We start from the raw sequence: 25,795 nt of genomic DNA, 5'->3' as shown, positions 1-25,795 counted from the left end.
CGGGCCTAGAAGCGTGACTCCAGCAGGGCAAGTCTGGGAGTACAGGGTACCAGGGATACAGCGCAAGGTCCGTCGGCTCCCCCCGGGTGAGGCAGAAGCCAGGAGGGCACAGGACAGCAAGGACCCTCCTGCGTCCAGGTGGAAAAAAAAAATTATTGACCAAGCAGCCCTGGAAATTTCCATGCGAAGTCAAGGGATCTACAGTATACAGAATCAGGATACTCCCCCTTGTTTTTTGTTTTTTGATTTCTGTTGCTTCCCCCCCTTTTTTTTCTTCTCTTTTTTCCTTTTTTCCCTTTTTTTTTCCTTTTTCTTTTCTTATATTCTCTCTTTCTCTCCTTTTCCCAATTCAACTTTTTTTTGGCCATTCTGTACTGAGCAAAATGACTAGAAGGAAAAACTCACTTCAAAAGAAAAAATCAGAAACAGTCTTCTCTCCTACAGAGTTACAAAAAACGGATTACAATTCAATGTCAGAAAGCCAATTAAGAAGCTCTATTGTAAAGCTACTGGTGGCTCTAGAAAAAAGCATAAAGACTCAAGAGACTTCATGACTGCAGAATTTAGATCTAATCAGGCAGAAATTAAAAATCAATTAAATGAGATGCAATCCAAACTAGAGGTCCTAACGACAAGGGTTAATGAGGTGGAAGAACAAGTGAGTGACATAGAAGACAAGTTGATGGCAAAGAGGGAAACTGAGGAAAAAGAGACAAACAATTAAAAGATCATGAGGATAGATTAAGGGAAATAAATGACAGTCTGAGGAAGAAAAATCTACATTTAATTGGGGTTCCTGAAGGCCTGAAAGGGACAGAGGTCCAGAATATGTATTTGAACAATCATAGCTGAAAACTTTCCTAATCTGGGAAGAGAAACAGGTATTCAGATCCAGAAAATAGAGAGAACTGCCCCCTAAAATCAATAAAAATCAGTCAACACCTCAACAATTAAGAGTGCAGCGTGCAAATTCGAAAGATAAAGAGAAGATCCTTAAAGCAGCAAGACAACTTTTATGGGGAGAAATATTAGATTAACAGCAGACCTCTCCACAGAGACCTGACAGGCCAGAAAGGGCTGACAGGATATATTCAGGGTCCTAAATAAGAAGATCATGCAGCCAAGAATACTTTATCCAGGAATGCTCTCATTCAGAATAGAAGGAGAGATGAAGAGCTTCCAAGATAGGCAGGAACTGAAAGAATATGTGACCACCAAACCAGCTCTGCAAGAAATTTTAAGGGAGACTCACAAAATTCCTCTTTAAGAGGAAGTCCAATGGAACAATCCACAAAAATAGGGACTGAATAGGTATCATGATGACACTAAAATCATATCTTTCAATAGTAACTCTGAATGTGAATGGGCTTAATGACCCCATCAAAGGCGCAGGGTTTCAGACTGGATAAAAAAGCAGGACCCATCTATTTGCTGTCTACAAGAGACTCATTTTAGACAGAAGGACACCTACAGCCTGAAAATAAAAGGTTGGAGAACCATGTACCATTCAAATGGTCCTCAAAGAAAGCAGAGGTGGCCATCCTCATATAGAGAAACTAAAGTTTATCCCGAAGACTGTAGTGAGCGAGGGACACTATATCATACTTAAAGGACCTATCCAAGAAGATCACTTAACAATCATCAATATATATGCCCCGAATGTGGGAGCTGCCAAATATAATAATCAATTAATAACAAAGTTAAGACATACTTAGATAACAATACACTTATACTTGATGACTTCAATGTAGCACTTTCTACACTCGAAAGGTCGTCTAAGCACATCTCCAAAGAAACGAGAGCTGTAAATAATACACGGGCCAGATGGATTTCACAGATATCTACAGAACTTTACATCCAAACGCAACTGAATACACATTCTTCTCAAGTGCACATGGAACTTTCTCCAGAAGAGACCACATTATGGGTCACAAATCAGGTCTTAACTGATACCAAAAGATTGGGATCATCCCCTGCATATTCTCAGACCATAATGCCTTGAAATTAGAACTAAATCACAAGAAGAAGTTTGGAAGGATTTCAAACACGTGGAGGTTAAGAACCATCCTGCTAAAAGGTGAAAGGGTCAACCAGGAAATTAAGGAAGAATTAAAAGGATTCATGGAAACTAATGAAGATACAACCATTCAAAATATTTGGGATACAGCAAAAGCAGTTCTGAGGGGAAAATACATCACAATACAAGCAGCCATCCAAAAACTGGAAAGAACTCAAATACAAAAGGTAACCTTGCACCTAAAGGAGCTAGAGAAAAAACAGCAAACAGATCCTATTCCAAGCAAAAGAAGTTAATAAAGATTCAAGCAGAACTCAATGAATATAGAGACCAGAAAAACTGTGGAACAGATCAACAAAACCAGGAATTGGTTCTCTGAAAGAATTAATAAGATCGATAAACCATGAGCCAGCCTTATTAAAAAGAAGAGAGAGTAGACTCAAGTTAATAAAATCATGAATGAGACAGGAGAGATCACTACCAACACGAAGGAGATTCAAATGATTTTATGAACATATTATGAGCAGCTATACGCCAATAAATTAGGCAATCTACAAGAAATGGACACATTTCTGGAAAACCACAAACTACCAAAACTGGAACAGAACAAATAGAAAACCTGAACAGGCCAATAACGAGGGAGGAAATTGAAGCAGTCATCAAAAACCTCCCAAGACACAAAAGTCCAGGGCCAGATGGCTTCCCTGGGGAATGCCATCAAACGTTTAAAGAAGAAATCATACCTCTTCTATTATGGTTGTTCGAAAAGATAGAAAGAGATGGAATACTTCCAAACTCGTTCTTTCAGGCCAGCATCACCTTAATCCCAAAACCAAAAACCCCACCAAAAAGGAGAATTTTAGACCGATATTTCTTTTTTTAAAAAAGATTTTATTTATTTATTCTTGAGAGATAGAAGGAGAGACAGAGCCAAAGACACAGGCAGAGACAGAGCCAGAGACACAGGCAGAGGGAGAAGCAGGCTCCATGCACCGGGAGCCCAACGTGGGATTTGATCCCGGGTCTCCAGGATCGCGCCCTGGGCCAAAGGCAGGCGCCAAACCGCTGCGCCACCCAGGGATCCCCTAGACCAATATTTCTGATAAACATAGACCCAAAAATTCTCAGCAAGGTATTAGCCAGTAGGATACAACAATACATTAAGAAGATTATTCACCATGACCAAGTAGGATTTATCCCTGTGCTTCAAGGCTGGTTCAACACTCGTAAAACAATCAATGTGATTGATCATATCAACAAGAGAAAAAACAAGAACCATATGATCCTCTCAAGAGATGCAGAGAAAGCCTTTGACAAAATACAGCATCCATTCCTGATCAAAACTCTTCAGAGTGTAGGGATAGAGGGAACATTCCTCAGCATCTTAAAAGCCGTCTACAAAAGCCCACAGCAAATATAATTCTTAATGGGGAAGCACTGGGGGCCTTTCCCCTAAGATCAGGAACAAGATAGGGATGTCCATTCTCACCATATTCAACATAGTACTGGAAGTCCTAGCCTCAGCAATCAGACAACAAAAAGAAATAAAGGGCATTCAAATCAGCAAAGTCAAACTCTCCCTCTTCGCAGATGACATGATACTCTACATAGAAAACCCAGAAGACTCCACCCCAAGATTGCTAGAACTCATACAGCAATTTGGCAGTGTGGCAGGGTACAAAAGCAAAGCCCAGAAATCAGTGGCCTTTCTAGACGTTAACAATGAGACTGAAGAAAGAGAAATTAAGGAGTCAACCCCATTTACAATGGCACCCAAAAGCATGCACTACCTAGGAATAAACCTAACCAAAGAGGTAAAGGATCTCTACCCAAAAAATGACAGAACACTTCTGAAAGAGACTGAGGAAGACACAAAGAGATGGAAAAATATTCCATGCTCATGGATTCGAAGAATATTGGGAAAATGTCAACATGACACAGGGCAATTTACACACTTAATGCAATCCCTCTCAAAATACCAAGGAGTTTCTTCAGAGAGTTGGAACAAATTATTTTAAGATTTGTGTGGAATCAGAAAAGACCGTGAATGGCCAGGGGAATATTAGAAAAGAAAATGACAGCTGGGGGCAATACAATGCCGGATTTCAGGTTGTGCAACAAAGCTGTGCTCACCAAGTCGGTGTGGTATAGGCACAAAAGGAGACACATAGTTCAATGGAACAGAATAGAGAATCCAAAAGTGGACCCTCAACTCGATGGTCAACTAATATTCGACAGAGAAGGAAAGACTATCCACTGGAAGAAAGACAGTCTCTTCAATAAATGGTGCTGGGAACATTGGACAGCCACATGCAGAATAATGAAACTGGATCACTCTCTCACACCATACACAAAGATAAATGGATGAAAGATCTAAATGTGAGGCAAGAATCCATCAAAATCCCAGAGGAGAACACAGGCAACACCCTTTTCAAACGTGGCCACAGTAGCTTCTTGAAGATTCATCGATGAAGGCAAGAGAAACAAAAGCAAAAATGAACTACTGGGACTTCATCAAGATAAGAAGCTTTTGCACAGCAAAAGATACCGTCAACAAAACTCAAAGACAGCCTACAGAATGGGAGAAGATATTTGCGAATGACATATCAGATAAAGGGCAAGTATACAAGGTCTAAAAAGCACTTATTCAACTCAACAGCAAAGAAACAAACAATACAATCATGAAATGGGCAAAAGATATAAGCAGAAATCTCACAGAGGAAGACATAGACGTGGCCAACAAGCACATGAGAAAATGCTCCGCATCACTGGCCATCAGGGAAATACAGATCAAAACCACAAGGAGATCCCACCTCACACCATGAGAATGGGGAAAATTAACAAGGCAGGAAACCACAAATGTTGGAGAGGATGTGGGAAAGGGGAACCCTCCTGCACTGTTGGTGGGAATGTGAACTGGTACAGCCACTCTGGAAAACTCTGTGGAGGATCCCCAGAGTTAAAAATGGATCTGCCTTATGACCCAGCAATTGCACTGCTGGGGATTTACCCCAAAGATACAGATGCAATGAAATGCCGGGACACCTGCACCCTGATGTTTCTAGCAGCAATGTCCACAGTAGCCAAACTGTGGAAGGAGCCTTGGTTTCCATCGAAAGATGAATGGATAAGGAGGGTGTGGTCCCTGTATACAATGGAATATTCCTCAGCCATTAGAAACGACAAACACCCACCATTTGCTTCGACATGGATGGAACCGGAGGGTATTCTGCTGAGTGAAATAAGACAATCGGAGAAGGACAAACCTTATATTGTCTCAATCATTTGGGGACTATAAAAAATAGTGAAAGGGAATAAAGGGGATAGGAGAAAAAAATGAGTGGGAAATATCAGGGAGGGAGACAGAACATGAGAGACTCCTAACTCTGGGAAACGAACTAGGGGTGGTGGAAGGGGAGGTGGGTGAGGGGTGGGGGTGACTAGGTGATGGGCACGGAGGGGGGCACTTGATGGGATGAGCACTGGGTGTTATGCTATATGTTGGCAAATTGAACACCAATAAAATATAAATTTATAAATAAAAAAATTTTTTTCAAAATGAAATCAATATGGTAAGAATTCTGGGGTCTCAACCGGAATTTATCTGAGTCCAAATATCTTAAGATCTCTTTTGGGGAACTACTTTTATTTTCAGACAGCCTGTGGCCGATCTCAGATGGAAGTGCGATAGCTCCCAGGACCAATAATTTGTCAAGTGCCAAAACCTGTGCAATGCAATGGCATTCTGTCTTCTGCCAGCCTATTATTTGAAGCATATGAGTCTCCTGTCAGAACCTCCAGATCTGCACTGAATGTGATCCAGTATTTCCTGACAGTCTATGTGAGATATAGGATTTTGGAGGGAAACCGTCTAGGATCTGTCAAACACTCTTGTTTTCCTAGATTTTCTAATCTTTATCACCAGAAAGCAATGTGCCTGGAGCATATTTTCCAAAATCTCCTGGGTATGTATAAACTATCTTCTGTTAGCCTTGTTGCAAAAGTTAGCTGAGGGTATTCTAAAAGACATGGTCTTGGAAAGTGTATTTATCTGCAGATGATGTACCGCATCTTCCAGTTTACTTCTTACAGAACTAAGTGGAAGAGATAAAAGAACTGCCCCTTAACGTCATTCATACTAGGATTCAAATTCAAGAAAAAAATAGAGTCGGGGAAGGGGGAATAAGCTGTCGATGATAGTCCTGGCTACACCCTTCATTGACTGATTAATATTTTTTTTTTTAAATTTTTATTTATTTATGATAGGCACACAGTGAGAGAGAGAGAAGCAGAGACATAGGCAGAGGGAGAAGCAGGCTCCATGCACCGGGAGCCCGACGTGGGATTCGATCCCGGGTCTCCAGGATCGCGCCCCGGGCCAAAGACAGGCGCCAAACCGCTGCGCCACCCAGGGATCCCTCATTGACTGATTAAATAAATCATTTTGCTGTATCGACTGATGTCAGACTTAGTGGTAGTAGGTCCAGCCACACAGTGACAAATGGGATAGGCTGCAGAGGCCAACAGCACTAGATTGTTCCCTGATCGAAGGAGAGCCCCTGATTAGAAGAACTGTGGCCCTTACGGACTGGCAAGGGAGATATATGGTAGCCTACACTAAGGTCTGTCCATTAAGGGCAAAAAAAAAAAAAAAAAAGCTTTTTATCTCAAAAGATTTATTTTTTAGAGAGACAGAAAAATAGATAGAGAGCATGAGGGGGAGAGGGAGGAGGAGAGAACCTCAAGCAGATGTCCCACTGAGCTCAGAGCCTGATTTGGGGCTTGATCCCAGGACCCCAAATTGTGACCCAAGCAGAAACCAAGAGTCGGTTGCTCAACCCACTGAGCTACCCAGGGACCTCAAAAATTAAATTTTAACCCTGGGATTCCAATCTGAAGGATAGACCATGGAACCTAATTCAAGTCATCATTTTCTCAATTCTTTTAGGAGGGTCGATAGCTAACGTCCTAGAAGCATAGGGGAGAAATTAAGTCATTGCTTATGATGCAGGTGTGGGGGCATGAGGGCTTAATTTTCTCATGAAATCCTGGTTGAGGAATTAGAATGAAAAAATATGAAATTATCCAAAGGGTCACTGGAAAGTTAGAAGCGAAACACATGATGAGACAGAAATACTACTTACTGCGGACTAGGACCTGTTCTAAGTGCAATACGTGTGTTAACTCATTTAATCCTAGCAAGTGGTTTCATTATTGTCCTATTCATTGATGGGAAACCAAGGCACAAAGTGGTTGAATAACTTGTTTGAAGCTAATAACTGGTAAAACTGGGGTTTACACCCAGGACCTATGGATTTAGGGACTGAGGTGTGTAACCTGAAGAGTAGCTGAGCCATATGAGTGGCAGGAGTGGGTCTTTGTCCGAGCATGGGGAGAGGTAACCTGCCATTGGCCACAAGTGTCCCTAAATGTACTCCTTGTACCTACAAGAAATGCAAAGTCCTGACCGCCCTCTATCTGGGGCCACCCCTCAGGATTGTATTTGTCCTGAGTAACTTTGAGGGATGAGGAGACGTTTCCTCCTAGACACAGAGCCGGCCTGTCTGCTCTTGCTCTAAAACTCAGTTTTCCTCTCTGGGAACACACTCATGAGTGTACAGGCTGCATGCTGAGGTCTTTGCGATGTTCCTGTGGAACGAGGTAGGCATGAGAACCAACATGAACCGACCTGAAGCTCTGGATGCTTCTGCCATGGGTAACCAAGTCTTAGGCCACTGACCCAGAAGCCTTGTGTCTTCTGCTGGCATCTGTGAAACAGGAACAGGCTAGCTTGTCACCTTCAGGTAGCGAAAAATCCCAAACCATGCTGTTTCTGACACACAGATGGCAGTTATAGAGCAGAGGGACTATGCTCACCTCTGAGCTTCCTTCCCTACTCACCATCCATGGGTCCAAGGGAGCATCATCCCAGTTCTCAGCGATATGGACAGAGATGGGATGCAGAAAGTACAGTGAGGCCGCAGGAAGTTAACAGAGACAAACACATTTTTCTTAAAGTGGTTCTGCTGTTTATGAACAAAACGGCAGGAAGCACACTGGAAGTGTGTGTGCTTCCTTTCATAGTTCCCAGCAAAAGTGACCTCATCCCGGTGATTTTTTGATTCCCTTCTATTTTCATCTCTCATTTTTATGCCTTCTCTATACTTCATCACGGGTCAGAAAGTTTATAGTCATACAAAATCATTTTTCCCCTTGTTTTTTGCAAGATCATGCCGAAACTCAGTGACCCAGGACAAAGCTAGTTTTTAGATAAATCCCTCCCTCCGACATCACTTTATGTAGTCCTGCTCAGTAAGCAATCTAGGCTCTGGAAGGTATTACCATTTCGCTAAATCTATTAAGTTTCCACTGCTAAGAGACATCTTTACTATACAACATGTCAGTTACACTCAACCCAGAATTCTTTCCTCGAATCCCCACTGTGTGAAATACATGAAGTACCCTCTTCCTCTTTTCTTCTTCTCCTCCTCCTCCTCCTTCTTCTTTTTTGAACCTTCTCTTGACTTTTTCAGTTAACTGGGAAGGAGTTCAACTGTTTTTGCACTTTTCTCAAGCCACCAAGAGTGACAAGTGTTACAAATGTCGACTTTTTTCCCCCCTTGTAATGATAAGAATTCATAAATAGTTGAGAAAAGTTGGTGAGATTTCCAGGATAGGGCACTTGGAGGAAACCAAACTCGGAACACTACATTTTTTTTTCAGGTTGAATTTGACCTTCGGTCAAAATACAAACTTCTCTTAACATGAGCTGAGGTTATTTACCTGAAAAAATCCTACTTCTGAAAGATACCAATGCAGCTAGAAGGGGACATCCATCATTTATATAATTACAACTTATTATTTCCCTTTACATGTTATCCTCTGAAATAATGAGCCCTGCTTTGGAAACAACCTCCTAGAATCCTTTTCAGGAAATCTTGACCCCCACCCCCATATCACAGGTGGGACAGTTAAATCAAAGTGTCTTTACATAGTGATATTTTTCAATGACTCAATTGAGAGTCATAGAGAATCACCCAAGTAACAATCAAAACCTCACATTTAATGTTTAACACATGTTAAAACATTGCAATGTTTTATGTTAATACACTTAAAACATGTTAGGATTATATTCTAAATTGACAGTTGCTCAGCACCTATTAACATTTTGGTTGTGAACAAAATACTTTCAGAGGATTGACTGACAGGTATGTATTTCATTCTTTTCTACTGGTTTTAAAATCTATTCTTGCAAATAATTGACTCTACCTCAGCTCCCAGCCAGAGTCAGACAGTTTATGTTATTTTAATTTCAGTTCCATGGACTGGTTTGCCCTGGCTCTTGCCCACTAATGACTAGCTTTTCTTTTTTTTTTTTTAATTTTTATTTATTTATGATAGTCACACACACAGAGAGAGAGAGAGAGAGAGGCAGAGACACAGGCAGAGGGAGAAGCAGGCTCCATGCACTGGGAGCCTGACGTGGGATTCGATCCCGGGTCTCCAGGATCGCGCCCTGGGCCAAAGGCAGGCGCCAAACTGCTGCGCCACCCAGGGTTCCCATGACTAGCTTTTCTTCCTGATGGCCAGCTATTCTGATCTATAGACATCGGTCTTATACTAGTTGCAGCCCTACATAGAAGCAGCCTACCTAGAATTTTCTGTTAGCTCCTAAAATTGCTTTAAGTTGTAATCCTTACAGAAAACTGTGGAGGCGGAGAAAATAAGGCCATTCCACGTTAAGTTCAGCGTTAGCACAGGTACGGCCATCCCAGGCCCTGGGAATCAGAGCTGAACTTGACATTACTTCAGTTACAGGAAAAAAAACCCAGCTTACAGCTTAATGCCCTAGAAAGGCCCATATTAGAATGAGAACAGAGCTCAAGGCCCTTGAAAGCCCCATATCAGAATGTAAACAGAACTTGAAAAATTCTTCCACCCCTTCTGGAGGTCCCCTAGACCAGCCCATAAAACTAAGCTGGAACCCACCTCGGGGTCCAAGTCCCTGCTCCCGTGTCGGGTATACTTGGACCCAAGCTCGAACTTCTAAATAAACCCTCGTGTGTTTGCTTTGGTGTCGGCTCCTTGGTGGTTTCTCAGATATGAAATCTTGGGCACAACAAAAACCACTTATGTGATGTCAATATCTGTATCAATAAATCGCTTTTTCTATCAAGAAAAAAAAATCTATCCTGAAGTTACAGCATCAAAGACACGTGTCTGAATGGCCTCAATTGGACCCAGTCACCCTCCTCAAAATATACTTTGATTTAATACTATTCTTTGAATCTGGACAAAAAACTTACTCATTACTTTTGTTTATTCATCCATCCATCCATCCATCCATGATTCATTCACATTTTTATTTAGCCAGAAATATGGTTGGTACAGGGAAAATGATTATTAACAAAACCAAACAAAGAACCCAGTCTCCTGAAGCTTATGGTGCAGAGACAGACATTGATCAAGAAATCAGACAGGGAGGCACACCGCAAGAGACTCTTATCTCTGGGGAACAAACTGAGAGTTGCTCAGGGGAGGTGCGGAGGGGGGTGGGGGGTAAAGGAATGATGGGCATTAAATTAAGAAGGGCACGTCATGTAATGAACACTCTGGGTGTTCTATGCAAGTGAAAAATCACTAAATTCTACCCCTGAAACTAATACTACACTAATTGGTAATTAACTTGAGTTCAAATCAAATCTTGAAAGAAAAAAAAATCACATGAATGAATTACAGAGAGTTACAAAGTGAGATAACTGTCCCGCAGCAGAGATAACTGGGTCTCAGAGGGCCCATGAAGGAGGAGCATGACTTTAATGGACTCCATCGAGGTGCAGTTTAGAGAGCATTCCGGGGCCAGAATATGTAGGACCCTGATTGTAACCTTTGGACTTTGATTTTTACTCTGAAAGTCGATGGCCATACCACCCATACCTCATACTTTGTTCAATTATTCAATAAGCTATTATCTTATGTAAAGCACTGTCTTCACCTCGTTGGGTAGAGCAGAGACGGAAAGATACAAAAGTTCCTGCTCTGGTGAAGCTCCTAGAGTGGGAAGCCGGTAATTAGAACACAAAGCATCATATTGCGTTTTAGAAAGAGACGTGTAGCAACGAAAAAATGGAGCAGGACAACGGAAATGAGGAGTGCCACGGAGATGGGATTTACTTTGAATATTTGTTTGAATAAATGATCAGTGTAGGCCTTCATGAACAGGTACCTCTGGGAACAGACTTGAAGCAAGAGAAGGCTTTCTAAGAGAAACTCTAGACAAAGAATTTTCTAGGCGAGGGAACGAGCTAGAATGAGTCCAAGAGTGGACAGTTGTATGGGTTTCTGAGAAACAGTAAAGGAAGATACAGAGTAGTCAGGAAGGCAGACATAGAGGTTGTGATAAAAGAGACAAGGAAGGGCAGACAGATCACATAGGCCTTTTGACCACCATCCTCACTTTGGCTTTTATACTGACTGGACTGGGTGAGCCTTCAAATGGTTTCAGAAGAGTTATAGGATCTTACTTTTGCTTTAAGTGGATCGAAATGGCTGCTCTGTGTAGAATCTTACAGTGGGCCATGGGGAAAGGCAGGAAAACCCCACAAAAGACTTCAGAAGAATTCAGGCAAGAGAAGATGGTCACTTGAATTAGGATCTAGCAGTGGAGATAATAGAAAACAGCTGGATTTTGGATCTATATTGAAGGTCAAGATAAAAGGTATTTTGCTGATGCACTGGATGGGGGTTTGAAAGACAGCAAGGAATTAAAGACAACTCTGAGGTCTGGGGGCTGAGTAACTGGGAAGACAGCCTTGCAATCAAGTCATAGGGGTGAAGACTACAGATGAATATTGTTTGGGTGGAGTTGGGTGAGATCATGTTTATTTGCAGAAATGAGAAGAGGTTAAATGAGTAGTTGGATATTACAATTCAGTGGGAGAATGATGAATGTGGGAGGTGTCCACCTATAAACAGCACTGAACGGCAGGACAGGAGATGATACCACTCCGGACCCGGACCCGGACCCCGGAGTGGTGACTGTAAACAGAAAGGACCAGGGCCTGAGCCCTGGGGCACTTCAGTGTTCAAAGATCTGAGAAAAGAATTTTCTTCATAGCCCATTATGGGTCTGAATATAATGAATCTGTTTTAAAATGGGTGTGTTTTTTTTTTTTTGTTTAATTTTTTACTGGAAACTTAACCAGAAATTTTCTGAAGGGGTAATGATTTTTCCTCATAGAAATTTAAAAAAAAATCCCATAAAGGCCTCATGTTTTACTATTGTTAATAAACAAGTAATTGTCCAGTAAGAGAAGTCAAAATTCTTTGGTTAAAACCAAATTAACAATACCTACAGTTATGACACACAATATTCTAATTCTAAAGTCATTTCATCAGCGAGGTAATTAATTTTGAAATTATCTGGAGTCGAGTAATAGAACGAGAAGAACAAGATAGATACATCTATATCTATAGTCTTCTGAATAGTAGTAAAATACTGTGCAGCCATATTCTATTAGAAACTAGAGGAAAAAATAGCAAGGTTGTGCTTAATTGTAGATTCAGGTGTGTTCCAAACAACTCTGAAGGTCAATCCTGGTTCTAGATAATTCACTGACCTAAAGGAATTTCAGGAAGTTGGGGCGGGTTCAGGGTTAAAGGGAACTGAGGCAGGACCTCAAGGCAGCCACCACTGAATCAATGGGGGTAGAGCTACTGGAGAAGGCCAACTTGAATTCCTGCTCCCTGTGGTTCTGAAGCCGGAGGAGCATCTGAGGCATGGAAACCACCCCGCTGCATGCATGCCGCTCAAGTGAGGGCAGTTTTAATGGGCTCTGAGGGAGATCACTTTCCTTTTGGAACTCTGAGGTCTGGAGTTTGTACTACAACACTTCTTTGTGCTGTGTATGTCTCATCTGCTGGCGTGAGCTGAGACAGAGAGCAGATGTTTATTAGCAAGGGATTCCAAACTCTTAGCAATCCTTAAGCAATACCAAAACTATGTGGAATGTGATCTTAGTTTCTCAATTGTACAGTTATTTCTAAATATAATATGCTTCTAAGATTTTTTTGTTCTTCTTGACTTCTATTCCTGTTCTTTAGGAAATATAACGAAGATGGCAGAAAAATAGGAGTAGTTTAGAGTCCCACGCGGCTGGAGTTGGGGCCTGGCGTGACCACGTAACTGGGTGTGAGAACAGGCACGTGGTCTAGGAACATAAACTCCCTAAGTATTAGTTTCTTCACCTGTAAAGTGGATTACTACTACTACGCTCTGGGTTAATTTAAAAACATAAAATAAAATAGCACATTCTAGTGCTTAGCAGAATGCTTTATACCTAGTAGGTACTCAATAAATCACAATCCTTTTTTTCTCCGTTGCTACCAATCAATCTGGGCCGCTGGGTCTCATTTTCATTCAAGACAATTTACTATTTTATCAGTCTTAAATACTGACATTTTTGTGCATTCTATTGTTTCTCAAGCAACTCTACTGAGATGTCATTTACAAACAATACAATGTACTGAATTTCACCTAGGGTAAATTTTGGTGAGTTTTGACAAATTTATACACCTGGGAACCAGTACAACGATCAAAGAAACGACAAATACCCATCATTTGCTTCGACGTGGATGGAACCAGAGGGTACGATGCTGAGTGAAATAAGTCAATCGGAGAAGGACAAACATTATATGGTCTATTTCATTTGGGGAATATAAAAAATAGTGAAAGGGAATAAAGGGGAAAGGAGAAAAAATGAGTGGGAAATATCAGAAAGGGAGACAGAATATGAGAGACTCCTAACTCTGGGAAACGAAATAGGGGTGAGGGAAGGGGAGGAGGGCGGGGTGGGGTGGGGGTGAGTGGGTGACGGGCACTGAGCTGAGCACTTGACGGGATGAGCACTGGGTGTTATTCTACATGTTGACAAATTGAACACCAATAAAAAAAAATTTATAAAAAAATAATAAAAGGAAAAAAAAAAGATGTAGGATCTTTACATTATTCCTATCATGTTTTCTCAGTCTTTTCCAAATCATTTTCTCACTTCAGCCCCAGGGGAAGGCAATCGTTGCTGTTTCCTGTCACTAAATCTTTATCTTTCTAGAGATTCATATAAATGGGAATTCTAGAGCATTTACTCTTCTGTAACAGGTTTTTATTTTCCATTCTTTCTTTTTTCCATTTTTCATTATTTTCCTATTTCTGACGTTCGTTTGTGTGGTTGCGTGCATAAGCAGCTCATTCCTGCTTGCCGCTGCGAATTATTCCATTGTATAAACATAACACAACTTTTTAACCCTTTGCTTGCTAATAGACATTTGGATGATTTAGTTTTCTGTTATTGTAAATGAATATCCTCTATGTGCAAGCATTTATGTGGTTTGGTCCTATATTTTGACCATATAAATCATTCGAAATCATAAACATTTGAATACCGTGGATCAAGATCACCTATGTACAAGTTTTTGTAGATAAAAATTATCTTTGTGCCTGCAGCGAAGGGGGAGCCGTCGGCAGCCCCAAGCGCTGCTCCTGAAGCTTCCTCCAGGAGTGGACTCAGGGAGGGGATCCCAGGCAGTGAGGTCACTTCTTTCACAACAGAGGCCAACAGAACTGGGAACCCCTGCACCCGGGCCCCCACAGTCTAGTGCAGCCCCACCTCAGGCTCACTTTCAGGAGACTTCGGCTACTGAAAGATGTTCCCTTCTGGCTTTCCCAGTTTCGAGCAACGCCAGGAACCCCAGGGATGCGTCTGCTTCGAATGCTGGAGAAGTTGGTGCCACCGTCAAACCCAACGCCTCAGGGAGTTTTTCAGGAGGCGCCGGAGGGTAATACAGAGCAGGCCAGGCCAGGCCAGGCCACCTGTGCCAGCCTCCTGGGCAGCCCCATCCCCTCCTCTTCAGGGAACCAGGGATGTGTGGGCAGGTCGCATCCAGGCTGGAGGACCTTGCAGGGCAGCAGGGTCCCCGGTGATCCCTTCAGGGTCACCCTGATGTCACGGTGGGCAGAGTGGAAACAGGATTCCCGAGGCGCCTCTTACCTGCCCCAGAGTTAACCCAAGGCCCTGCAGCAGCACCCCTTTGCTCTCCTTGGGGGAGGTGTGTGCCGGCTGTGCTCTGGTGTGTCTGCAACGGAGTCAGCAGGGTGTGCGGCCCGGCCGAGGCGGCCACACCGGGCGCTAAGGCCTCCTGCCTGGCTGCCCCGCAATGACTTTACAGAGCTTCACATGGGACAATGGGTGGCGGCGGAGGCGGGAGGAAGAGGACATCCCCCACACCCCGGTGGTGATCAGGAAGGAGCCCAGCACAGCTAACGGAGGCCTGCAAGGGTTCAAGGTGAGTGCAGGGGCTGGGGCCATCCGACACCCAGGGCCCCGATGCAGCAGGAAGGGCCCCGGGTCCCAGAAGCCAGCCTGCTGCTTCCCTGGGCTCCCTGCTAGACTTGTACTGCTACAGGGGTCTGGATTCCCCTCCTCCCCAAACTTGCCCCCATGGCCCTGCCCCTGCCTGGGCCAGATGCAGAGTCCCTGTGCACAGATTTGTAGGAATATCAGAATAGAGCCTTCAGGGGATGCCTGGTCGCCCAGTGGTTTAGCGCCTGCCTTCTGCCCAGGCCCTGATCCTGGAGACCCGGGATCGAGTCCCGCCTCGGGCTCTCTGCATGGGGACTGCTTCTACCTCTGTCTGTGGGTCTGCCCGCACACCCGTGTCTCGAGAATAAATAATAACTTTTTTATAATGCTTTCTTTTTAAAGATTTTATTTATTTATTCACGAGAGACAGAGAGAGAGAGGCAGAGACACAAGCAGAGGGAGAAGCAGGCTCCATGCAGGGAGCCTGATGTGGGACTGGATCCTGGGTCCCCAGGATCACGCCCTGGGCTGAAGGTAGTGCTAAACCACTGAGCCACCCGGGCTGCCCATAAAAACTTTTGAAAAAGAGACACATCGTGTCTCATCGCACGTGGTCTCCAGTAGTTTGCACTGTGCTATGCTTTCTCCTAACTGGTGCTCCTAGGAGGCCCCATTGGCCTGACGTCCTTCCCCTCTTTCTCCAAGGCTTGAGCATGGTCCTGGTGAGTTGGGAGACTTTTCCCCAAAGGGACACGGGGCTCACTGTACTATGTCTATCGCTCTGCAGTTAGGTTTTGAAGGAGCGCATCCCTGCCCCCCCTCCCGGGGTCAGGCAAAGGGGCCTCGTGTGCTGCACAACATGTCAGAAGGCCAGTTGGTTCCCACAGCCACTGAGCCCTTCACTGATGCCGGACTTCAATGTGATTCCCTTCTGTTGCCAAATCACAGGGCGGTGCTGAACATTCTGCAGCCCTCAGGCCCTGGGCCCCCCCACCCAAGGAAAGGTCTCCGTGTGGGCACCTCGAGAGGGACATGTGGTCAGATTCAAGGGGTGAAGCCGTTAATGCAGGGAGGTGCTGCCAAAACAGCTGACAAGGGGCCCTGGGATACTGACCCCTCCCACTTGAGATCCTTGTATTGATCCATATTTTTTAAAAAATCTATCCTCTAAGATTATTTCTTTGTTGGATACTTTAAGAGACAGGCAGAGAAGCAGGGAGCGGAAGAGGGAGACACAAGCTCCTCAAGCACACTCTGCCCCAAGCGCAGAGCCTGCCAGGGGCGGGATCTCAGGATGCTGAGACCATGACCTGAGCCACAACCCAGAGTCAGATGCTAAGTGACTGAGCCGCAGGCGTCAAGCCCCGAGTTCCTGCTGTGGGCACTCCTGCCCCCCCTGCCCCCCCCCCAGCCACTGAGCTCGGGCTTTGGTCTGTGGTCCAACTCCCAGGTGGTCTGGAGGCTACAGTGCAGGCTGCACGTCCCCTCTGTCCCACCTCAGGCTGAAAGGGCCTCAGCCCTGAGAAGGAATCGGATCTGCCCGACCACCCCCAGCCGGAGGGAGCTGCTGGAGCAGCAGGTAGAAGAACTGGTGCCTGCCTTGCTGCGCTTGCACAATCTGTCCCTTTTTGAATTTCTAAATGTTGTGGAAGAGTATGGCACCCCTGAAGAGGTGCTGGACCTGCTGTTTGTAAAGTGAGCTCCCTGACCCTCCACAGCCCAGGGGGATGGGCTAACTACTGGTTGGGAGTCTTGGGGAATGTGGTTGAACTTTCCGGCCTCTCGGGCTGCTCCTCCGACTGGAGTAGAGTCACACAGGGCCTAGTCGGGTCCTGTAGGGCAGCCCCCGGGGCCTGGCCTGTGGCAGGTCGGCTAGAGGGGCTGTGCTTGTGCTCAGCAGTCATCGTTCTCTCCCCATGACGAAGCGTGTGCCGCCTCCCCACCGTCACCAGGGTCTTGAGCTGGCCTGTTTTGCCATTGAAAGGGAGTCCATCTGGGGTCTGTATCCTGGGGCATTTGGAGTAGGGGTCCCCGGGGACACCTGGGCACCCAGGCCCACTTGGATATTGGCCATGGGCATGGCTGGAGCCCTTTCAATCCTCAATCATTCAGAAAGTGCCAGCAGGTGCAGGTACTTCTCCAGGAGCTGCCCATGGCCCCACGCACAGAGCGGACGGCCCCCCAGGGCTCCGGACTAGTCGGAGGTCAGAGGGTGACAGCAGCTATGAGGAGAGGTCGGGTCCCCAGGATGATTCATGTGATGCCCCCCACCCTCCTCGAGATATCGATGCATCGTAGCTTCCTGCAAGAAGGAAGGAATCTGGGACCAGTGGGAAATGTGAGTGAGCTCTGGCTCATGCAGGGGAGCCTTTCCTCTCCAGGAGGGCCGCGAGGGGGCTGTGGGTCAGAGGGGCTGCTGGACCCTCACCCCACACATCTGCAATTCCTGTGACAGGGTAAAGGTCTGAGGCCCCTTCAGGAAAACAGCAAAGGAGAGCCGTGGGTGGGGTGCGGGCTTTGTGGGAGAGCACTGGGATGCCAAAGGGACCTCCTCCATGCCCATTCCCCCAACCCTCTGTCTGCCCCACACCTGGGACCCAGAGCAGAGGGTGTGAGGAGCATCGCACTCACCAATCTGGTGGCACCTGGACCCGGGTGCACGGCAGGTGCTCAGGAGAGCCAGTGAGGGCTCAGGGACCAGACAGCCCCCGCCCGTGGGAGATTAGAGTCAGTGGAAGGACACCCCCTGGGGGCCCCTCGTGAGTGAGGCTGGGCAGACCCACAGGAGGGAAGGTTCCCCGGGAAAGACAGTGATGGTCACACCGCTGGTCATGGGCTCCCATGCACAGAGGCTTCCTGCCAGCCCCTCCTCAGTGAGCAAGCTAGTGGCAGGTAAGACCGCCAGGTGGCAGGTGGACAAGGAGCAGCACTGGCCTCCGACAGCCCCGCACGGGAGGCCGAGGGCCCCGGTTCCTGGAGGGCTTCCCCAGGACACCTCTGTGTGAGGAGCCCTGTCTTCTGACGCCTCTGCCCACCTGTCCCTCCCCAGCGCCATGTCCTCCTTCCTGACCATCTGGCTGGACTACTATGAGGAGGACTTCCACGATCCCCCAGAATTTCCTGCCCTGACAAAGCTGCTGAAATTCACAGGGCAGTAAGTGCCAGGCTCAGTGCTCGACTGTCGTGTGGAGCGTTACCTTTGGCGTTTCATAAACCTGCATCAAGCGGAGTTTGAGGGTGGAGGTGAGGAGGACTGGGGTGGCCGAGTTGGGGACAGGGTGGGCCACACAGAACAAGCCTCCATGCTGCTGGGCCAGGAGCACTGGGTAGGCTCACACCCCATCCCCACGGGCTGCAGTCTGGGGAGACCTCCCAGGGCTCTTGCACTCACACACGTTGAGCGGTGGTAAGAGTGTCCTTGATTTGAGAGGGACGTGGAAAGTCCATCCTGGTGATGATACTTTGTCTTCCTGGAGATGATACTCTGTCTTCGGACCCCGAGCAACACCCTGAACCACCCCAAGAGCGCGCCCGAGCTTCGACGGTGGGGCCTGCTGCACCTTCAGGGTCTCAGTGGATGGAGCTGGTCCCAGCTGCTGGAGCTGAGTGCTTGGTCCAAGCCCTGATGCCAGCTGCTGTGTACAAGGCAAGACACGTGGTGGTCAGACCTCTGAATTCCTGGCCTGAGCTGGAAGAGCCACCTGCACCCTTGGGAGCCCAGGAGGCCTAACCCGCCCCACCACCGGCTAATCAATGTGCTGGAGCAGCCACGTCACTCAGGGGAGCAACCGGCTTCGGACCCCGAGCAATACCCTGAACCACCGCAAGAGCCCGCCCGAGCCCCGACTCTGGGGCCTGCTGTACCTGCAGGGTCTCAGGCGAAGGAGCTGGTCCTGGCTGCTGGAGCTGAGGGCTGGGCCCGAGCCCTGATGCCAGCTGCTGTGTACAAGGCAAGACACGTGGTGGTCAGACCTCTGAATCCCTGTCCCACCTGGAAGAGCCACCTGCACCCTTGGGAGCCCTGGAGGCCGAACGGGCCCCACCACCAGCGATCGAGGTCATCGATGTGGCGGAGCAGCCGCCTCATTCAGGGGAGCAACCGGCTTCGGACCCCGAGCAACACCCTGAACCACTGCGGAAAGAGCCTGCCTGAGGCCGACTATGGGGCCTGCTGAAGTTCCTGGGCCTGAGGTGATCGAGCCGGTCCCGGCTGCTGGTGCTGAGAGCTAGGCCTGGGCCGAGATGCCGGCTGCTGAGGTCAAGCCAAGGTACCTGGTGGTCATACCTCTGATTCACTGTCCTGACCTGGAGGAGCCACCTGCTTCTTGGCCACCCCAGAAGGAGGAGCAGGTCCCGGTGCTGGGTCTCGAGTTCATCGAAGGGCTGGAGCTGCCACCTGCCTCAGTGGAGCCACCAGCCACGGCCCCCGAGCAACAGCTCGTGATGGCTGCAGCACAACTGAAGCCTTCCCCTCCCCTTTCATTGTGCTGTTTCTGTATTTTGTGTTTTTCATAAACCTCTATAATTGCTTCATGAATTTTATTTGTTAAAAAGGATAAGTTAACTTTGTACAAAATTGACTCTGATGCTTTTAAATTATACATCGTGGTACTTTAGGTCCATTCATACTCCTTCTATGAGGCTAGCATCACCTTAATTCCAAAAACAGACAGAGACCCCACCAAAAAGGAGAATTATAGACCAATATCCCCGATGAAAACGGATGCAAACATTCTCAACAAGATACGAGCCGACAGGATCCAACAATACATAAAGAAGATTACTCGCCATGACCAAGTGGATTTATCCCCGGGATGCAAGGCTGGTTCAACACTCGTAAAGCAGTCAATGGGATGGATCACATCAACAAGAGAAAAAACAAGAACCAGATGATCCTCTCAATACATGCAGAGAAAGGATTTGACAAAATACAGCATCCATTCCTGATCAAAACTCTTGATGCTGTACTGATAGACGGAACATTCCTCAGCATCTTCAAAGCCATCTAAGGAAAGCCCATAGCAAATATTATTCCTGATGGGGAAAAACTGGGAGCCTCTCCCCTAAAATCAGGAACACGACAGGGACGTACACTCTCACCACGGCTACTCAACATACTACTACAAGTCCTAGCTTCAGCAATCAGGCAGCAAAAAGAAATAAAAGGCATTCAAATTGGCAAAGAAGAGGTCAAACTCTCCCTCTTTGCAGATGACATGATACTGTACCTAGAAAACCCAAGACTCCACCCCAAGATTGCTAGAACTCATACAGGAAATTCGGCAGCGTGGCAGGATACCAAATCAATGCCCAGAAATCAGTGGCATTTCTAGACACTAACGATGAGACTGAAGAAAAATAAATTAAGGAGTCAGTCCTATTGACAATTGCACCCAAAAGCATCAGATACCTAGGAACACACCTAACCAGAGAGGTAAAGGATCCCTACTCGAAAAACTACAGAGCATGTCTGAAAGAAACTGAGGAAGACACAGAGAGATGGAAAACGATTCCATGCTCCTGATTGGAAGAATTCATATATTGGGAAAATGTCCACGTGACCCAGGGCAATTTACACATGGAACGCAATCCCTATCGAAATACCATGGATTTTCTTCAGAGAGTTGGAACAAATCATCTGAAGATTAGTGTGGAATCAGAAAAGACCCCAAGTAGCCAGGGGAATACGAAAAAAGAAAACCAGAGCCGGGGCATCACAATGCTGGATGTCAAGTTGTACTACAAAGCTGTGCTCATCAAGACAGTGTGGTCCTGGCACAAAAACAGACACATAGGTCAATGGAACAGAACGGAGAATCCAGAAGTGGACCCTCAACTCTATGGTCAACTAATATTCGACAAAGCAAGAAACACCATCCACTGGAACAAAGACAGCCTCTTCAATAAATGCTGCTGGGAACATTGGACAGCCACACGCAGAGGAATGAAACTGGACCATTCTCTCACACCACCGAACTAAAGAGAAACTCAAAATGGATGAAAGATCTAAATGTGAGACAGGAAGCCATCAAAATCCGAGAGGAGAACACAGGCAACAGCCTTCTGGAACTTGGCCAGAGCAACTTCTTGCAAGATACATCCATGAAGGCCAGGGAAACAAGAGCCAAAATGAATCACTGGGACTTCATCAAGATGAGGAGCTTCCGCACAACAATAGAAATGCTCAACAAAACTAAAAGACAACCCACAGAATGGGAGAAGATATTTCTAAATGACCCGTCAGATAAAGGGCCAGTGTCCACGATCTCTAAAGAACTCATTCAACTCTACAGCAAAGAAACCAACAATCCAATCATGAAATGGGCAAAAGACATGAACAGAAATGTCACAGAGGAAGACATAGACGTGGCCACCAAGCACATGAGACAATGCTCCGCATCACTGGCCATCAGGGAAACACAACTCAGAAGGACAATGAGATCCCACCTCACACCAGTGAGAATGGTGAACATTAGCCAGACAGGAAACCACAAATGTTGGAGAGGATGTGGAGAAAGGGGAACCCTCCTGCACTGTTGGTGGGAACGTGAACTGGTGCAGCCACTCTGGAAAACTGTGTGAAGCTTCCTCAAAGAGTTAAAAATAGAGCTGCCCTGCGACCCAGCAATCCCACTGCTGGGGATTTGCCCCAAAGATACAGACGCAGTGAAACGCCGGGACACCTGCACCCCGATGATTACAGCGGCAATGTCCACAATAGCCACACTGTGGAAGGAGCCTCGGTGCCCACCGACAGATGAATGGATAAAGAAGATGTGGTTTATGTATACAATGGAATATTCCTCAGCCATCCGAAAGGACGAATACACACCATCTGTTTCTATGTGGAGGGACCTAGAGGGTATTACGTTGTGTGAAATAAGTCAATGTGAGAAGGACAAACATTATATGGTCTCATTCATTTGGGGAATATAAAAATTAGTGAAAGGGAATAAAGGCAAAGGAGAGAAAATGAGTGAAAATATCGGTGAGAGTGACAAAGCATGAGAGACACCTAACTGTGGGAAATGAACAAGGGGTAGTGGAAGGGGAAGTGGGTGGGGGGTTGGGGTGACTGGGTGATTGGAACTGAGGGGGGCACATGGTGGGATGAGCACTGCATGTTATGCTACATGACAGCAAACTGAACTCCAATACACATATCTTTTTAAAAAAACGGTGAAACCGCGGCACCCGGCCCTGCATCTCCACACTTGGGGAGCAGCGTGGGGTGAGTGGGACGCCGGCCACCCAGTCTCCTGCTGCTGCTGCCGCGTGGGCTCTGCTTCCTTTCCTCGGGCTGGGCCCGGGGAGCGGGTTCTGGGCCGGCTGCTGCCAAGGGGGGTTTAGGAGGCCCTCGCCTTCATCTCTCTTGCACACCCATGCTTGTGCTCTCGCTTGGTGTGTGTGTGCATGCTTCTGCCGGATGCTCAGCCCCATCGGGGAGACCAGACTGGGGCTCTTGGTCAGCGCTGCCGGATGTGGGGACACCTTCCCGAGTAGGCCACAGATGCAGCAGGAACTGTCCTCCCACGTCCTCTGTGGGGCCTGGTCCCTGTCGGGGAGCTGACCAGGTCCCCCTGGGAGACACAGCCGCAGCCTTTCCTCCTGCCTCTGTTCTGCCCGTGGGGCCTGAGCCATCCCAGGCCCACAGGCCGCATGCCCGCTGCTCTGTGGGGCTGTCAGCTGGCAGGTTTCCTGGGACCTTCCCTCGGGGGCTGTCCTGGGGGCTGAGGAGGACTCCTTTCTAGGCAATGGTTCCTCCAGAAACGGCCCCCTTCAAATGGCTTGAGTAGGCGGGAGCTGACTCGTCAGATGTGTGGGGGCAGGTTTGTGGCTCGAGGTGGCCAGGAATGGGTGGGGATTCCTGAGTATGTCCGAAGCAGCCCCTGGGAAGCATCGGGTGTCTCTCGTGCCATGGAAGGAGGTGCAGACACCAGATGGCTGAGGGGAGCGTCGCCAAGGGGGTGCAGAGCTCTGCCCCCATAGATGGAACGGAGCCTGTTGCTGGAGCTGCTGAGACCCCATCCTCAGGGTCCCCATTATTTGCCAACCTGTCCCACGTCCCAGGGATCTCACGGCACGCACGTGAGTGAGAACCGGTCTCGATGGTCTCATCGGGGTCTCCTGGTGTGACGAGGTGGGACGTGCACCGAACCCCATCTACTCGGGAGACTGGGGAGCCATGGACTCCGTGGTTTGTCATCTTCTCTATCTGACGTGGTGTTCAGTGTTGCGTTTTGGCCCACCCCACCTGCCGTGGCAGCAGCTCACCAGCGTCAGAGTGGCGGGCTGGGGCACTGGGCCATGCGGCCGATGGCGGGCCAACCTCGTGGGTGTCCTCTGCCCATTGCTGCTGGCCTGGGCCCTGGAGCCGGTGCAGCCTGAGTGTTTTCTCTCTCCAGACGCGGCCGCCTCAGATTGCCCACTGAGCTCCGTCAGCCGAGGTCCGCGGAGACCAGGGTGCCCGCCCGAGAAGTCCCCTCTCCAGTGTTGGTTTGCAATAAATCTGTATTTAAGCACGTCGGCATCCATGTGTGTCACTTGCTTCCAAGACTCTCCTCTGCGTGTGTGCGTTTCCGGAACTCCAGCCACAAGGTCCCTGGCTCATGGACAAAGCAGACGCCAAAGTAGGGGATTCCTCAGTGTCTTATGAACTGTGTCTGCTCTAACCTGTGGTTTTCAGAAATCTCATGAGCTTTCAAGAAAAAAGGATTGTCATTGCAGAGCTGACATAGGTCTCCATCAGGTTCTGAAAAGCTGAAGTGAGCACAGGATCCCGAAGCTTCAGCCAGAGGACACCCCGCCCTCCGGCACCCGGTGGAGGGAGTCTTGCCCTGCAGTGCTGGGCTCACCCATCTGCCTGCACCCTCCCCCCGGGCACAGCACTTCGGCTGCACCCCAGTACCGGGGACCCAGTTTGTGGGCAGGCTCTGGCGATGCTTCTCGAGTGAATGCAGGATGCCTGGTGACATTAGCGCACAAGTGCCCAGGACCAGAGATTATCTGCCAGGGAGGAGAGGTCCCATCTTTCAACAGTTTGCCCCAAAACGTGTGGAGGGAGAACAGTCTCCATGTTCTACGTAGAAAGGAAGTGTGTGGGAGGCGGCAGTTGCGGTGTGGAGAGGAGTGTGCCCAGGACTGCCCACCTGAGGACAGACCCACAGCCACCCGGGTCTGCCTCACAGGCAGGCTGGCGCTCCCGTGGGCCTCCCGCTGGCACCTGTCCCAGCCTCGGTGAGTGGGGGGGGTTACACCGTCATTTCAGGCTCTGCTCTCCGCTCAGCCATCTGCTCAAGCACCAGGGGCTCTCCCTGGGTGTCATTCTTTTTTTTTTTTTCTTTGGAACATCGATGGGAAAAATGTTATATCTTGAATTTTTGCTAATATCTAACTGGGATTTAGCATTCCCATCAGTTAGGAAACATGTGTCAGTTCCTTTCTTTTTCCTTTGTAAATTGACTTTTTATTGGTGTTCAATTTGCCAACATATGAAATAACACCCAGTGCTCACCCCATCAAGTGCCCCCATCAGTGCCCGTCACCCCGTCACCCCCACCCCCCGCCCACCTCCCTTACCCCACCCGGAGTTCCTTTCCTGGATGTGATTCTTGAGGGCTGGCTGGCCTCCAGAGGTCGGCATGCGTGCAGCCCGACAGCTGCCCTGGCCTGCCCTCTGCCACTGAGCCCGACCTGGGTACAGCCTTGTGTGTTCCAATAGCCCTGAGGGGACCAGGCCCACGGATACTGGAGCCCAAGCTGAGGGGGGTACCTGGTGAGTGTCACCCCGCCAGGACGGCAGGCACAGCAGCCTGGCGGGGCTGTCCCAGCTGGGTGGTCTCCCGTCTGGCTAGCATGGAGGAGGAAACCAGGCCGGGCCTCCCGCCTTCTCCATCATGCTGCTTCCAACGCGGTTTAGCCAGAGGCGGATGCACTCGGGGAAGTTTACATGCAAACACGGTGTGAGGGCCACAGAGGAAGGCATGACCCTGAGGCTGGAGTTAGACTGCCCGCCCCCCCCGCACGCTGCTCCAGTGGGGCCTCCCTGCCTCTGCCATCCGTGTGGCACAGGACTGGTACCACCAGACGCTCTGCAGGTCGGGGGGTAGGCCCCTGGCGTCATTTGCCGACCGATCCCCAACAGCCCAGGCGCTTCTCCCCGAGGACGGGCCCTGGTATGGGTATAGCGGTGGGGCGGCTGGTGGTCTGGGGCAGCCTCTCCTGCAGGGCCGGTGGTTGGGAAGCTTCCCAGGTCAGGGCCATCGCGTGGCCTGGGGCGGGGTCTCCTGGCAGCCCGCAGCGGGGGCCTAGGAGCCCTCCATCATGTGCCTGGCCTGCAGAGGGTCTGGGTTGGCAGGTGCCACGGAGGGGCTGCCAAGCAGGAGCTCAGGCTCGAGCTCAAAGGCGTAGGAGCCCCGGG

At 48.1% G+C, this 25,795-nt stretch overlaps 1 protein-coding gene across 9 annotated transcripts in view; it reads right to left on the bottom strand.

Moving 5' to 3' along the window:
• LOC140599791 (adenylate cyclase type 1-like) overlaps positions 1-25,795 on the bottom strand; it is a 220,285-nt gene that overhangs the window by 82,996 nt on the left and 111,494 nt on the right. For 3 of the 9 annotated variants that reach the window (XM_072764991.1, XM_072764994.1, XM_072764992.1), the window contains exons 4-5: positions 19,240-19,314; positions 13,704-19,010 (exon numbers count right to left, since the gene is read on the bottom strand). The exons of 4 other annotated variants lie outside the window; for them this stretch is intronic. In XM_072764991.1, coding sequence (XP_072621092.1) covers positions 18,708-19,010; positions 19,240-19,314 — 378 coding nt within the window. In that variant the 3' untranslated portion in view covers positions 13,704-18,707. Of the gene's footprint in view, positions 1-13,703; positions 19,011-19,239; positions 19,315-25,795 lie in introns of those variants that run through there. 2 more of the 9 variants (XM_072764998.1, XM_072765000.1) reach the window with 1 other exon arrangement.

Source organism: Vulpes vulpes, chromosome 7 (genome assembly GCF_048418805.1).
Source record: "Vulpes vulpes isolate BD-2025 chromosome 7, VulVul3, whole genome shotgun sequence".
Taxonomy (NCBI): Eukaryota; Metazoa; Chordata; class Mammalia; order Carnivora; family Canidae; genus Vulpes; species Vulpes vulpes.
This window is presented reverse-complemented; position numbering and strand designations above follow the sequence as displayed.